Below are 15,784 nucleotides of genomic sequence, written 5' to 3' on the forward strand. Positions count from 1 at the left end.
TTGTATATATTTGTTGCTGTACTGTTTGTGTTTAAATATTGACTGCTCAGAGTTACCATTGATGCTAACTGTTAGCCCTATGGCATTTTACATTGTGTGTTAGCATTAAGATAGCTGACTTACCCAAGTTATGGTTGCTCTAAATACACAGCAGAGTGAAAATAATCAGCTTGAAGCCTCTTTTTTCTTTAAGATTTATTCACTATCTGCCAAACTTCTGCTGGTTTTGATGCGAGTTGAGTTCTTTGCCACCATCTTTTTTGCTACCATCACAATCGTTTTCTCGCAAGTCAAAGTAATAGGCCAAGTGACTGCTCATATCTAGTAAGTATAGTGTGCCAGGACTTATTTGTATATATTTGTTGCTGTACTGTTTGTGTTTAAATATTGACTGCTCAGAGTTACCATTGATGCTAACTGTTAGCCCTATGGCATTTTGCATTGTGTGTTAGCATTAAGATAGCTGACTTACCCAAGTTATGGTTGCTCTAAATACACAGCCGAGTAAAAATAATCAGCTTGAACACTCTTTTCATTTTTTTTTTTAAGATTTATTCACTATCTGCCAAACTTCTGCTGGTTTTGATGCGAGTTGAGTTCCTTGCCACCATCTTTTTTGCTAACGTCACAATTGTTTTCTCGCAAGTCAAAGTAATAGGCCAAGCGACTGCTCACATCTCGAAAAACTGAGGTCCCCCATTAGCTCGACCACTGCTTTAAAATAGAGCGACGTTTTCCTGAGTCCACCTGAGACTGTTTGAAAGGTTGAGGAAAGGAAGCCTTTGAGTTACACTGCTCTCCTGTCTTTCCTTTCAGTATTAAGAGCAGAGCAGGAAGTCAAAGGGTGGAAATGGACGCAAGGCAGAGGATGTGGAATTGGGAACACAACCTGGGGCATGAATGTACTCAGTGGCAATTTAGTGTAGTGTTTGTACAGGCAGCCATGTGCCAGCATTCCTGCGATACTACACAGCAACATGACATGTCGCACCTGAACGCAACGTACCGAGTAGGAATGAAGACGAGCTGAACCAACCTGTCTATACATCGGGAGCTGCTTCAAGCTCAGTCATGAACAAGCCCTCTCGCGCATTCCTGCCTCCTTCTCGGATTTCGGCCCACCGCGGGGACAACACAAAAACCTCTGTGGTTTCTTTCTTTCTCTCTTTTTTTTTTTTTGCGGAATTATTTTCCACGGCGGCCCACATGGGCTCGGCATGAGACGCAGGCCTGCAACTCGGCTTCTGCGTGTTTGGATTCCCCTCAGAAGTGTGTGTAATGTGTTCCAGAGGGAGAGACTGCGCAGGCCAAAACGAGAAAGACAGTGTAGCAACTGGCAGACATGTCCAGACAATAACGAGCATGTCAAAAAAATGGCCCGTGGCAGATTATCATCAGCATCCAAAACGCCAGATTTCACTCTGGAAAGTTGTTTTCTTCTTTGTGTTTGTCTCAATTGACATTCTTTTAAGTGGTTCTTTGCTCCGTTGGCTTCTTTCTCTAACTCCATCATCTATTTTCAGCAACTATGTGGTCTGATTGGAGCAGAAACCGAGAGGGGGGTTTACAGTGGGGTTTCTGCATAATTGTGGCAGTTGGTTTAAATGTTGGGAACGGGATGACAAGAACAAGTCAAGATGGGATTTTTCAACTTCAAAATGGTTTCAAGACCACCAACAGAAGTTGAGGAAGCATATAACAACAACCCGTCGCACCTGCAAAACACGCCGGGATTGTTGCACATTTCTGCTGGATTCAACTTCCCGAATGTATGGCAGGTGGGGGGTGGGGGGGGGGCGAGTTCTTTGCCTGCTTTTATTCTGTGACAGTGCATGAAAAGGATGACATCATCACTATTGTAGCCCCACAGCCGCGCACTTTCAGCTGTGGGCCGGTGCGCGGAGGACGCTTCCGACGAGGACAAAAGCGTAGCATTCCGACCGTGAGGCAAGCAGGAAAGCCGTCGTCGCACCTCATTACGGTCAAAGCCATCAAGCCTCTCTGTCACCAGATGAGCTCATCATGGAGTCATTTGGCTTTTTCACTGTCCGGCTGACTCATATTGGTCAGATGCTCTTTGATGTCAGCATTTTATTTATCGTTTTTTTTCCCCCCAGGAGAAGTCAGCAAAAGTCACACATCAAAACGCAAATGATTCAGTGTGGTATGACTTTTTGCTTGATTACACATTATAAGACCTTTTGATTTCTTTATATTCTCTTTCATTATATTTTTTTAAACAATACCACACTATTTTTCTTTCTTAACTTATTCACTGCCATTGGCGGCTATAGATGCCAAAAATTCATTTTAACAATTTTTATTAGTTTAACATTTTTTCTCACTTTTGTTAAGAGTTTGAAAACCTAGATTTTTTTTAATATATTGGGATTAATCGTGAGTTAACTAGTGAAGTCATGCGATTAATTACGAGTAAAAAATTGTAATCGCCTGATGCCCCTAATTTTTAATAATCTTTTCTTTAATTAAAAAAATATATATATATATATTTTTTTTTTCTTAACTCTTTGACTGCCAGACGTTTTCAGAAAAGGGATGCCGTGGGTGCCAGCCCATTTAAGCATTTTGACTGATCTTTCAAGGTCCACAGAAAATGTTGTGTTTGGACTATGGAAACACACATACTACCAAATAAAAGATTGGACTCTCATCTTTCATCAGAAAAAAAAAATTGTTTCTACCTTATTCCGTTTTTCAGTAATCAACAATAGAAAATGGTTAGTTTCACCTCTGTTTTGAAACAAATGTCTTTTAACGTCTTTGGCACTCCTCCCTAGGATTTTACTAAACGTTATTTAACGTTTTTGGCAGTCAAAGTGTTAAAAAAAAACTTTTGTAATTTTTATTTTAATTTTATTTTTATAAGACTCCTGCTCTTAATAACAACAACGGCAATCACAATGTAAACAGTTAATTTACACATTTTGGGATAGCCACTTAGGATAATTGCATCGCACACAATCCAGAGCGGCCACTTGTAACGAAGCACAAAGCTCCTCTTGTTGTTTGTTGCCTTGCAACTTTGCTCGAGCTATTCCGCCTCAAGAGACAATGGAAGCATCATCTTAATTTAGCAACTGGAACCTCCTTCTCACATCGCAATATGAAACAAAACAACTCTTTGAACGCAAAGAGTTAAAATAGAAAGAGTCTCCGTCAGGAATTAGGTCTGGAACCGGAGCGTTTGTTTAGATGGAAACATGAGCGTTTATGGCCTTTTTCTGCCAATAAATGGATAACAACTCATTTTATGTGGCAACTGTTAATTATGGGATTGCGCACTGTACCCTTCTGTTGTGTTGGTATAACAAAAACAAATAAGACCTAACTCGTGTGGAGTTCATCCTTTGAAGGTGGCGTTCGCAATGATCAAAAACACCTTTTTTTTTTTGGTCATATTTGTTAAAACACTACAAACTTAAAAGTGGTACATTAGTAGAATGATCTGCAAATATATATACCAGACCTCTCTGGCTCCATTTTGGACCACTATCATGATTTCAAAGTAAGCATAGCACCTGAGGAAAATCAGCCAATCAGAGACAGAAGATCTGACTGACGATGTGTCAATCATTTTCCATGTCAAGTGGGCACATCCCCCGCTGCCTGCCGCTGACCTGCTAACCTTGGGCTTCAGGAGCTTTGTTGAAAGAATATGCCTCCAGAATATTTAAATAATAATAATAATAAATAAAAAGCCCAACCAGGCATACAACTAGCAAACAGAAGCATAACAAGGGACCTCATTCAGCTGAGGACTCACAAGTGACAGAGTTAGCAACATTTTTGCTAACTCTGTTGAGTTTATCACCTCTCTCGATTTTTTATTGATTGTACATTCCAAAATAGAACCTAAACTAAAAATACCTGATTAATTAGCCAATTAATTAAAAAAATTAATAATAATAATTCACAATAAATTTGTGAATGACAGCATAATATTTAATAGTTTACAATACTTTGTCCTTTAGCATTTGTTTAACTTAACAGAGAGAAGAAAAAAAAATTAAAAAATGGCTAAAAACAATTTTTTTCCAGTTTTTTTAAAAACCTTTTTGTTTTTCAATTAATCAGCCTGGCCCCTTTACCAAAAACTCAAACTTCCAACCGATAACATTAAGAGCTAAAGTAACAATTCATTACTATAATCCATGCTACCACTGTAGCATCTTTTGGCTAACCCCAGGTTGTGGTAGTGAAGTGAGGATACATTCAATACTCACTTTTAAAACTGCAACCGCCCCCTTTAAGTGTGTGCTGGGCTGCCGTCTCAAGTAACACAGTGAACTGATTTTAGAAGCATATTTTTCCTGCAAATGTTGGTGGATGTATGAAATTTCTCACACACGCAAAATGAAATAATTGTGTTGAGTCTAAAAAGTTCAATAAAAAAAAAAAAAGTACATGAAGAATTTCCATAAAAGGGGGAAATGTTATTGAGCCCCAAATGTTTCACAGACTAAGGTCCTTCAAGCTACGAATCCATAAACTCAACACAACTTCAATTAACACCCAATCTGATACACTGCTCGACAACTATTGACAAAAAAAGTCTTAACAGGGGTGTGGCTACTGGCTTCGCAGCAATTCTCCTTAACTCATTAATCATTTATCCAATTCCTATAAATCTTGGTGGATATCTGCAAAACGGGAGCTAGCATGCCTCCCAAATGCCAGGCTACAGGTTAGCAACAGGTAAGCAAACCCGTTTGAAGTCTCCGCTGGAATTTCCCCGATACAATCTTTGGAGTCTTATTGATGTGATTGCGGACTAGTCTCAACATGATCTTAACAGCCGGAACAATGTTGTATTTTCCTAACCTTGACTGGCGAGTGGAGCACTGTGGTATATTAAAATAGAGCGTGCATACTTTCCTCTGCGGCGATACGCAGCAGATGCTTACGATTCCCTGAGAAGCCCAAATAGCAAGAACAAAAAAATGCTGTGTGAATGAACAGTTACAATTAAAGCAGACAAAGCAAAGATTAGACTCACAAGTGAAGATGACAGTGGAATAAATCATGCCGCTGTGGCTCAAGCTAAGCCTTCAAAGAATGCCAAAAATGCTTGATCCTTGTCCAGGGCTGAACTTTAAAAGTTGCCCCCCCCGTCCTCGCTTGACTGTCACAGACACTGTGATTCAAGCAGACGAGGGGAAATTGTTTTTTATTAGATGGCTGGGATGTTACGTAAGATTTAAAAAAAAAAAAAAGGAGGTGCTTTTAAGCATTGGGGGTTGTCACGGTGGCATGCTTGTAACTAAATAAACAAAAGCTCTTGTTTGCTATGTGGTGCTGCTGTATTGCCTCATCTATACAGCTCGATCAGACATGTGACCACTGCTTTGGCCTGTGTTCCTCATCAAGAAGGGCCTTCCCACTCATAACAGGACTATGATTAACACACATTTAAAAAAAAAAAACGTTGACAAGGTTACGTAGCGTTCACAAACACAATCAAGCTGGCTTTGTTGCAAAATAGCTCATTACATTACAGAACAAGTACCAAACTCAAGGCTTGGGGTCCTAACCCAGCTCACCAAATCAGTTTTTGTGGCCCACTAAATTTGGTGTTTATTCCATGGTTGTTTCTTCATTTTGGCAGAAAATGTGTACCAAAATTGCCATTTGTTGTTAAAATATCCAGATTTTTTAACTGTACTTCTTTTATGAATCCTGAGTTTGAAATAAACAATTACATGCTGGGACGATTTCGCTGTGTGGAAAATAGAGACGTTGTTGAAGTAGCATGGAAACTAACTAACAATCAACAGCCATGTAACGTTCACGGTACCACCTGTGAATGGGCTCCGGGAGCACCACTGGGGACAATGCGGATTTTTGACAGCAACAGTGACGGTCGAAAGGGTTGGGGATTAGGGGTATGAGGAAATTCGTTCCCTATCAAAACCCTCGAACCTCTAGATGTAAAAAATTAGGGGAACAAGGGTCGGGCTCCCACACTGACTCATCGCTGCACCTTCGCTTCGTCCTCAGCGGCGGCGGCGGCAGACGTGTACGTGAGTGCGACCACCAAAATGCACCAATTTCCCCCCCACTCACCTTCTCTGCTTTCCTGGGAGGCTTTTCTCTCTCCTCTTCCTCTTGTGGCTGAAAACACAATACGAAGCCTTTCCTTTTTGTTCAATTCGGTTCTCTCAAGTCCTTGACATGAAACAGCAACACGCGACCTCCCTCGTCCACCTCCTTTCGCTGTCTTTTTTTTTTTAACCTTCAAACGTGGCGGGCCTACTCGGCTTCTTTTTTTTTTTTTAATCCCGGTCGAGGCGCAACTTGGAAGTTTGATAGAAAAAAAAGTTGGTGTTTTGCCTCGCTGCGCTATGCAGCTGCTGCTGGAAGGATGAGATCATTCGCTTCTCTGCTGCCTATCGCCTGCCAACCGCCCAAGTCTCGCGAGAAGTGGCGTAAAGCGAAGCGTTCCCGTGGCAACAGGGGCTCACCTGTGGTAGCGAGGTTGACCGGAAGTTGTGACGTCTCCTGTTCCATGTCTGCGGTCATCTTTTAAATTATTGTTTCCTAACCTTTATTGAGTCAAGATTTTTCACGATAGTTAGTTTATAGTTTCGTTTCGACTTTGGTCTTGAAAGTTAGTTTAATAGTTTTAATTAGTTTGTAGTGCATGTTTGTTAGTTTTGAAAATGTTTTTTTTTTAAATTATTTTTACTATATATATATATATATATATATATATATATATATATATATATATATATATATATATATATATATATATATATATATATATATAGTATTTGTTGAGTGCAACTACAATCATGACTATTGAGCTTCCATCTCCTGTACGGAAGTACAGCAACACCAAAATAAACCCTGAAAGCTCATGTATGATATTTCTGCTTAGATTTACACAATTCCTCCCAAAATGTTGCTCTTGTATGTTTTCTTTTTGAACTTGGTACTATATTAGTATTTGTGAATATGTCGAGTCAGTTATGCCCGTCCAACTTCAAGGATTATCTCCCCCCCCCAAAAAAAATAATGTAGCCTACATTAAATAAACCTCATGCTTGGGGGGGTGGGGGGGGGTGTAAATTTCACACAGGAAGTCGGGAGCAGTGACTCAAACCCAGAACCTCAAAACTGTGAGGCCAACCACTTGCTTACAGTGTTTCCATAATCGATCATTATTTCTGAAAATGTTCATATGTATGTTTTGGAGGTTCTCAGTTTACCTATTTAGTGACCAGTGAATGTACTAATGTCGCAATGTACACAATATCAATTTTAGACCATTCAGACGTTCAGGCAATCATTTTGTAAGGTATGTGTGCGGTGAATATTAATTTGTAGAAGCCTTGCAACATTTTTTAAATCAAGTATAGAGCACCATCTGCTGGGCAGAGGAAGGAAAACACATGATCGACAAGTATCTTGCAGGATGTCCTCCGTTTACGACGGGAGAGACATAATGGTATTTTAAAATTACGAACGGCTCGTCAAAAAAAGAAAAGTTTTTGTTTTTTACGAGAACTGTCAGAATCTTACAAAAAGTAATTTTTGTCAAATAAAATCTGTCATCTTACTTGAATAAGAAAAAAACTTTATTTTTCTTGCTGTCTTTTCTAGAGAAAAAAAATAGTTGAAGGAAAAAAACGAATGGTACTTGAATAGAGCTATAATTTTACAGGGATAATTTCCCACTTAGAGGTCACAAATGATCAGGGTCAGGCTTCCACAGAGCTTGCTGGTGAGCTGATCATTTAAATCAGGTGTGTTGAAGGAGGGAAACTTCTAAAACATGAAGGATATGGGGCCCTTATGGACCAAAGTTGACTGAGTTTTTCCATCCTATTTATTTTCATTTTATTATTGTGACTTTACTACTACATTTGTGTAGGCAAAAAAAAAAAATACACATTCCAACTTCCGTCCAAACTCAAAGACTCCTTGTATTGAGAACATCAGGTTGAATCAACAAAAACGTCATACAACATAATTTAAGCACTTACAAAGCTTCAGATGATATCCCTGTTGAGTTTTAAAATATCACCTTCATTAAATAAGCCTTAAACTTGGTGTTCAAAAGTCTGCATTCTCAAGTTTTGGTTAATTTTAACAATCGTTGAATATCAGGCTCTATGTCAATAGTGGGGAACTTCCTGCTGTATCTTTTAAACGGCTCCCCCTCAGGCGCTATGAGGAATTTCTCAAAGTTCCAAGACACGTCGGTCCTGCTGACGGGACTCCAAACCAGGAATTTGGGGTCTTGCATAAGGGAGTTGGGGTCGTCGTCGGGATAGGGGAGTTTCTCTTTGAGATAGGCAAAGACGGGATGTGCGTTTGCTCCGTTGACGTCGCACTTCTCAAAGACGGTGAAGTTGGGCTGGAAGCCGCCGCCGGGACGCACATGTTGGAGGGAATTTAGGATCTCACCATTGCTACAATTCTCCTGGAAGCACAATCATATTTTTTTTTATATCTTGGTGTGTGTGTGTGTGTGTGTGGGGGGGGGGGGGGGTCGTTAAGAAACCCTAAATTTAGCACAAGTGCGCCACACTTGAGACCTTGTAGAGAAAAACATAAATGGGCACAATTATTTATTTATTTTAGTTTCACTTTGGGGTGCACTCACTTTTGTTGCTAGCGGTTTAGACATTGGCTGTATTATGAGATACAAGCTGTAACACAGACTACTTTAAATCATTATAAGTGTGCCACACTTGAGACCTTAGAGAAAAACATAAATGGGCACAATTATTTATTTATTTTAGTTTTCACTTTGGGGTGCACTCACTTTTGTTGCTAGCGGTTTAGACATTGGCTGTATTATGAGGTACAAGCTGCAACACAGGCTACTTTAAATCATTATAAGTGTGCCACACTTGAGACCTTATAGAGAAAAACATAAATGGGCACAATTATTTATTTATTTTTGTTTCACTTTGGGGTGCACTCACTTTTGTTGCTAGCGGTTTAGACATTGGCTGTATTATGAGGTACAAGCTGCAACACAGGCTACTTTAAATCATTATAAGTGTGCCACACTTGAGACCTTAGAGAAAAACATAAATGGGCACAATTATTTATTTATTTTTGTTTCACTTTGGGGTGCACTCACTTTTGTTGCTAGCGGTTTAGACATTGGCTGTATTATGAGGTACAAGCTGCAACACAGGCTACTTTAAATCATTATAAGTGTGCCACACTTGAGACCTTATAGAGAAAAACATAAATGGGCACAATTATTTATTTATTTTTGTTTCACTTTGGGGTGCACTCACTTTTGTTGCTAGCGGTTTAGACATTGGCTGTATTATGAGATACAAGCTATAACACAGGCTACTTTAAATCATTATAAGTGTGCCATACTTGAGACCTTAGAGAAAAACATAAATGGGCACAATTATTTATTTTAGTTTCACTTTGGGGTGCACTCACTTTTGTTGCTAGCGGTTTAGACATTGGCTGTATTATGAGATACAAGCTGTAACACAGACTACTTTAAAATCATAAGTGTGCCACACTTGAGACCTTAGAGAAAAACATAAATGGGCACAATTATTTATTTATTTTAGTTTTCACTTTGGGGTGCACTCACTTTTGTTGCTAGCGGTTTAGACATTGGCTGTATTATGAGATACAAGCTATAACACAGGCTACTTTAAATCATTATAAGTGTGCCACACTTGAGACCTTAGAGAAAAACATAAATGGGCACAATTATTTATTTTAGTTTCACTTTGGGGTGCACTCACTTTTGTTGCTAGCGGTTTAGACATTGGCTGTATTATGAGATACAAGCTGTAACACAGACTACTTTAAAATCATAAGTGTGCCACACTTGAGACCTTAGAGAAAAACATAAATGGGCACAATTATTTATTTATTTTAGTTTTCACTTTGGGGTGCACTCACTTTTGTTGCTAGCGGTTTAGACATTGGCTGTATTATGAGATACAAGCTATAACACAGGCTACTTTAAATCATTATAAGTGTGCCACACTTGAGACCTTAGAGAAAAACATAAATGGGCACAATTATTTATTTTAGTTTCACTTTGGGGTGCACTCACTTTTGTTGCTAGCGGTTTAGACATTGGCTGTATTATGAGATACAAGCTGTAACACAGACTACTTTAAAATCATAAGTGTGCCACACTTGAGACCTTAGAGAAAAACATAAATGGGCACAATTATTTATTTATTTTAGTTTCACTTTGGGGTGCACTCACTTTTGTTGCTAGCGGTTTAGACATTGGCTGTATTATGAGATACAAGCTATAACACAGGCTACTTTAAATCATTATAAGTGTGCCACACTTGAGACCTTAGAGAAAAACATAAATGGGCACAATTATTTATTTTAGTTTCACTTTGGGGTGCACTCACTTTTGTTGCTAGCGGTTTAGACATTGGCTGTATTATGAGATACAAGCTGTAACACAGACTACTTTAAAATCATAAGTGTGCCACACTTGAGACCTTAGAGAAAAACATAAATGGGCACAATTATTTATTTATTTTAGTTTTCACTTTGGGGTGCACTCACTTTTGTTGCTAGCGGTTTAGACATTGGCTGTATTATGAGATACAAGCTGTAACACAGACTACTTTAAATCATTATAAGTGCGCCACACTTGAGACCTTGTAGAGAAAAACATAAATGGGCACAATTTTTTATTTTTGTTTCACTTTGGGGTGCACTCACTTTTGTTGCTAGCGGTTTAGACATTGGCTGTATTATGAGATACAAGCTGTAACACAGACTACTTTAAATCATTATAAGTGTGCCACACTTGAGACCTTAGAGAAAAACATAAATGGGCACAATTATTTATTTTAGTTTTCACTTTGGGGTGCACTCACTTTTGTTGCTAGCGGTTTAGACATTGGCTGTATTATGAGGTACAAGCTGTAACACAGACTACTTTAAATCATTATAAGTGCACCACACTTGAGACCTTGTAGAGAAAAACATAAATGGGCACAATTTTTTATCTTTGTTTCACTTTGGGGTGCACTCACTTTTGTTGCTAGCGGTTTAGACATTGGCTGTATTATGAGATACAAGCTGTAACACAGACTACTTTAAATCATTATAAGTGCGCCACACTTGAGACCTTGTAGAGAAAAACATAAATGGGCACAATTCTTTATTTATTTTAGTTTCACTTTGGGGTGCACTCACTTTTGTTGCTAGCGGTTTAGACATTGGCTGTATTATGAGGTACAAGCTGTAACACAGGCTACTTTAAATCATTAGCAGAATTATTTTCTGTCCCTTCACTATTAAAACTAGAAAAATCTGCAAAACACGGAACCCGCGGAAGGTTTACTGTAATTTCTTTGCATTGAAATACATTATGGAGGGATTAAGAAAGTCACATCACACCGCTGCTCAACTAACCTGATACCCAAATTGGTTACAGGGGAAGGCCAGGACCACCAGTCGATGGGGGTACTTGCCCTGGAGCTGCTTGAGCTGGCTGAAGTCCTGGCCGGTGGTGCCTCAGAGCGACGCCACGTTCTCGATCAACACCACCCGCCCGCGGTACACGTTGAAGTCCACCGGGTCGCCTTCCAGCGTGGTGGCCTTCAGGTCGTAGAAGGTCTTGGCGATGAACGCCATCCTTAGCAGCACGAGAGAGACTTTGCACTTTGAGGGAGGTCGGCGCTGCGGATAAGACCAGTTGGTGGTCACCTGACTCAATGGACCAGCTGGGGTCAGATGACTGTGTGAGGAAACTGATCTACACCAGACATTCAATACTCTCTAATCAAAAGGGTTTTAAAATACAATTTGAAGTTATTTGAATGTTTTTTTTTTTGCAGAACTACAATAGTATGGATGCTCAGTTTCAAAAGTGCAGAAAACGGAAATCATGCCAGCCATCAAAAATGTAACATCAATCATCTTTCACCACACGATGAAAAATGAACTCCCAGTGAAACCCAAACTCACTCGACAGCATGTGGGTTACTTTTGAAACATTTATTCTTCAACATTTTTTAAAAACAAACATGCCGTTAAAATGACATCTGTGGCAAAAGCTCCGTAGACTTTTGACATTGTCCCATTAAATACAAAGTACAGTGAACCTCTGCATATTTTGCAGTAAAACACACCTATTTTTTGCCAAGGCCATGTTTAACATCATCATTGGCACAATCATATGGCATGTTGGTCATAAGAACCTCATGTTGAAGTGAAGGTGAAAAGCTTCATTTAGTCAGGCCAGTCTTGATTTGTGGCATCTGTAAGCAATGCCAAACGTTTTTGGGTAGGACATCAATTACTCACGGATTTTCACTATTTGTAGTGGCTTCGTCCTCATCCCAGCAAATAACAGGAGTTCGATTGTACCGCATTCAGAAACGGAACAAACATACGGATCACAACAACTGTTGCCTCAAGTTTCACGGTTTAAATAATTCACTGCCTTCCTCTCACTTTACACCCCAACAACGCATTATAAATTAAACTATAAATAAGTTTAGAAAGCAACAGGAATAGAAGTGGTGAAAGTAAAATGCGGAATATTAGTGCTCAAATGCACTTGACTACAGTCACCAACAAAACAAGGAAGCAGCTGAATTCAATTAGAAAGTAGGAAAATGCTGTTTTAAAAGATCCTGGCACAGCCACAGACTCTTCGAATGCTGCCGATTTTATCGTGACCGCCTTCGTCCAGCCCGGCCTGGTTTAAATACTCATCCAGCGATCCCAGTAGGTTGTCCACATCTCTCTTGTGAGCCTGCAGCACCAGTTCGGTCACTCGACTGAATGACTAAAAGATACAATCGATCATATGAATGCATGCAGGACGCGCCATGTTCATGTGCACACCCTCTCACTTTGTTTTTGATGCCGGTGATCGACTACTACTACCTTGTCGATGTTGTGGCTCGTGGACGCGCTGGTCTCAAAGAAGTCCATTCCATACCTTTCTGCCAGCTGCAACGTTGAGTTTGAAATTTTAAGTCGCGCTTACGTACAACAAAATTATTTTTTTTTAAGAGATGTAAAGCCAAACATGATACATTTTCATAGCAATTGAGTATATTGGACATATAAAACAATATAAATAAAAATCAAGTCTTTTTCCACATTCTCGTGTAAATTCCCGTAAAAGTTACTTTTTCAACATTTAATATACAATTTTAAATGCACTCCAACTCAAAATTTGTCCATCTTATCAATAATTTGGGTCTTAACACTAATTAAAAATAAGTGACGTCAGAGGACAAACATATTTTGTATTTGGACTAGTTAAAGGCTATTGAACGCTGAGGAAAAGAACATCCTTTTTTTTCCTTCTCAAGTAATAACAAAAATTAGCTCAAAATAATAATTAAAATTATAAATAAATAATCAAACAAACAAACATTCACCACATTATCACCAACTCTTACAAATACAGGATAAAACGATTTACAGGGCAAGGAACTATGGTTGGTTCCTAAAACTTTAGACAAAATGCATCTACATAAGGCAATCCCCAAAAATTGTTATTAGAATTTTTTTTTAAAGAAAATGGCAATGTACTATGTTGGTTTGGCAGAATAACTACATAATATAATTTAAATAATCATTTGAAGACACTCAAATGAAAAAATAAAAAATGTTTCTGTTAATTTGCATTAATATGGGATCTGATGCTTTGACACTCTTTTGTGATTAAGAGACAAATAAACTTGATTAATTTTAGCATTTCAATAAGTGTACAATAATTTGCAATTTGCCTGTAGTTAGCATTTACTACCTAACTCAAATAATGGAGTATTTTCAAAAAAACGTGTCAATGAAGAAAAAGTTGAGTCCAACCTTGCTCCCTTCTTCCCTCGTCACTCGCCTCCTGGGCTCTTCGTCCGATTTGTTTCCTACCAAAATCCTCTGCACTTTTTCCGGTGCGTACTGTGAGGTGACAAACAGAGGAAAGGAAGAAGCGAGGTGTCATTCGCGCTTTATTGACCAACGTAGGATTCTTATTGGCTTACCTCATCAACGTCGGTGGCCCACTTGACTATGTGCTGAAAGGAGGCCTCACTTGTGATGTCATAAACAAAGATGATACCCTTGGGTGGAAAAACAAATCACAGTATACAGATTTAAAAATAGTGCACCTTCATGCAAACACACCTCGTATGTCATCGAAATATTCATGAATTAGTCACAAAGAAATTAAGAAAAATATTGACAACTAATCTCTTAAGGGGGGGGTAACATGGATCACCACAAAAATAGATCTTGCTTGCTTGGCTTACATCCCGGACCTTCATGTTTTGCATAACTATGGTAGTCTAAATGTAAATGTATTTAAAACTGAAATACAACTGAACTGTACATATGCTGCTAATAATTCCCGTCAGTTTGGCCAAGTCACCTGTGCACGCCTGTAGTACTGTTTGGTAATCGTCTGATAGCGTTCCTGGCCGGCGGTGTCCCTGAAAACAACCACAGACGATCACACAGATGGGCCAACCAAAATGAATTTGTCAAATGTGAAATGAATAAAACTCACCATATTTGTACTCGCACCTTGATTCCATCCATTTCTAGTGTTTTCATTTTAAAATCCACACCTAGAAAAGAAAATTGAATATAAATCAGTCAGAACAAACGAAAAACAGATGACATAATAATAGTAGGCTACGAGTCACTGTGTGGAACGAGGGAAGAGATCCTGCTTTGAATTGCACATGCGCTACTGAGTTTGCAAGCATTTTATGGGCGCTCTGAGACACTTTTATGGGAGCCTTTGTTAAAATCATTGAGACTTTACAAGGAGACAGGAACTGCAGTTGTGTGTTTTTGCTGGGTGATGGCACCACAGGGGTTTGGAAGAAAGAAAAAATATATACCAAAAATAGCAGCAAAGTAGTACCAAAAACGGCAGTTGTTTGAACTAAAGTACCGTAACATCTATGCTCATTTCCGTCAGCCTGCCTATAGTGCAGAAAAATGTTTTATTATGGTCTCTCTATATCGCGGATTTTCAGTATAGCCTATAATAAAGAACAACGGGAAGCAGGGTTAGGGTTTCAATGCATTCACTTTTTTTCCACGTTAATACATTAAATACGGACACAACTAAATAGTCATTTTTTGCATATAGGTACCTTAGGGCACTGACAAGTTTTGACAATTTAAACATCTCGCCTAATGCGCACGCGCACACACGGGGGCGATGACTAAACCTGCCGGGCCAACAAGTAGAGCTACTTTTCCCCACATCACAAAAAAGTAAACATGGCCTGACGCGAAAAATACTTAAAAAGTACTTGTCTTGGCAGCTGACATTCTGAAACAAGCGTCATATTAAATCCGCCTTAAGTCGCCAGGTGTTGCAATTATACGAGTTGCAGGGAGACGTCAAACGAGTCTGATGGCTTCTAATTTCTTACCGATGGTGGAGATATGTCCAGTATCAAACTCTTTGTCCGTGAAGCGACGCAGCATACACGTCTTCCCGACCCCCGAATCTCCGAGCAAGAGAATCCGGAACAAAATGTCGTACTGCTTAGCCATGACCGACTGTTTAAAAACTTTTAATTGGCAAGAAGCGGCTCTTCCATGTTTAGCATTCACCTGACGTCTTCGCTAATTAGGCTGCTGACACGTGTCAGATTCAAGTCAACTCGGAAATTCTGGTTTTTCAAGTACCAGTGCGACGTAGACTCAATATCTGAGCTTGTGAAATGAGTAGCCAATGCTCTTGGCTTGAGATAAAAGCCTATACATACACGCTGGTTCATATTTGAATTCACTTACCATTTATGTGGTG

General features: G+C 39.2%; 3 protein-coding genes across 6 annotated transcripts in view; all 3 read right to left on the reverse strand.

Moving 5' to 3' along the window:
• LOC144044193 (signal-induced proliferation-associated 1-like protein 1) overlaps positions 1-6,388 on the reverse strand; it is a 54,231-nt gene extending 47,843 nt beyond the window's left edge. The window contains exons 1-2 of one of the 3 annotated variants that reach the window (XM_077558459.1): positions 5,018-5,233; positions 4,843-4,931 (exon numbers count right to left, since the gene is read on the reverse strand). The gene's annotated coding sequence lies outside the window, so the exon portion shown is untranslated. Of the gene's footprint in view, positions 1-4,842; positions 4,932-5,017; positions 5,234-6,084 lie in introns of those variants that run through there. The other 2 variants (XM_077558450.1, XM_077558465.1) reach the window with 2 other exon arrangements.
• A 1,541-nt stretch (positions 6,389-7,929) lies between these two features.
• On the reverse strand, positions 7,930-11,823 carry gpx2 (glutathione peroxidase 2). Its single transcript, XM_077558496.1, has 2 exons — positions 11,407-11,823; positions 7,930-8,449 (listed from the first exon to the last, which is right to left on the reverse strand). The coding sequence occupies exons 1-2, from the start codon at positions 11,626-11,628 to the stop codon at positions 8,096-8,098; spliced, it is 576 nt and encodes a 191-aa protein (XP_077414622.1). The 5' UTR covers positions 11,629-11,823; the 3' UTR covers positions 7,930-8,095.
• A 153-nt stretch (positions 11,824-11,976) lies between these two features.
• Positions 11,977-15,726, reverse strand: LOC144044213 (ras-related protein Rab-15-like). Of its 2 annotated transcripts, none has more exons than XM_077558484.1 (7): positions 15,405-15,726; positions 14,522-14,582; positions 14,384-14,444; positions 13,998-14,075; positions 13,825-13,914; positions 12,855-12,954; positions 11,977-12,787 (listed from the first exon to the last, which is right to left on the reverse strand). In XM_077558484.1, exons 1-7 carry the CDS (start codon positions 15,526-15,528, stop codon positions 12,711-12,713), a joined length of 591 nt encoding a protein of 196 aa, XP_077414610.1. In that variant the 5' UTR covers positions 15,529-15,726; the 3' UTR covers positions 11,977-12,710. The 2 variants fall into 2 exon arrangements, with proteins under 2 accessions (XP_077414610.1, XP_077414601.1); XM_077558475.1 differs by having other exon boundaries at positions 12,889-12,954; positions 15,405-15,723.
• Positions 15,727-15,784: the final 58 nt, after the last annotated feature.

Source organism: Vanacampus margaritifer, chromosome 1 (genome assembly GCF_051991255.1).
Source record: "Vanacampus margaritifer isolate UIUO_Vmar chromosome 1, RoL_Vmar_1.0, whole genome shotgun sequence".
NCBI classification, from domain to species: Eukaryota; Metazoa; Chordata; class Actinopteri; order Syngnathiformes; family Syngnathidae; genus Vanacampus; species Vanacampus margaritifer.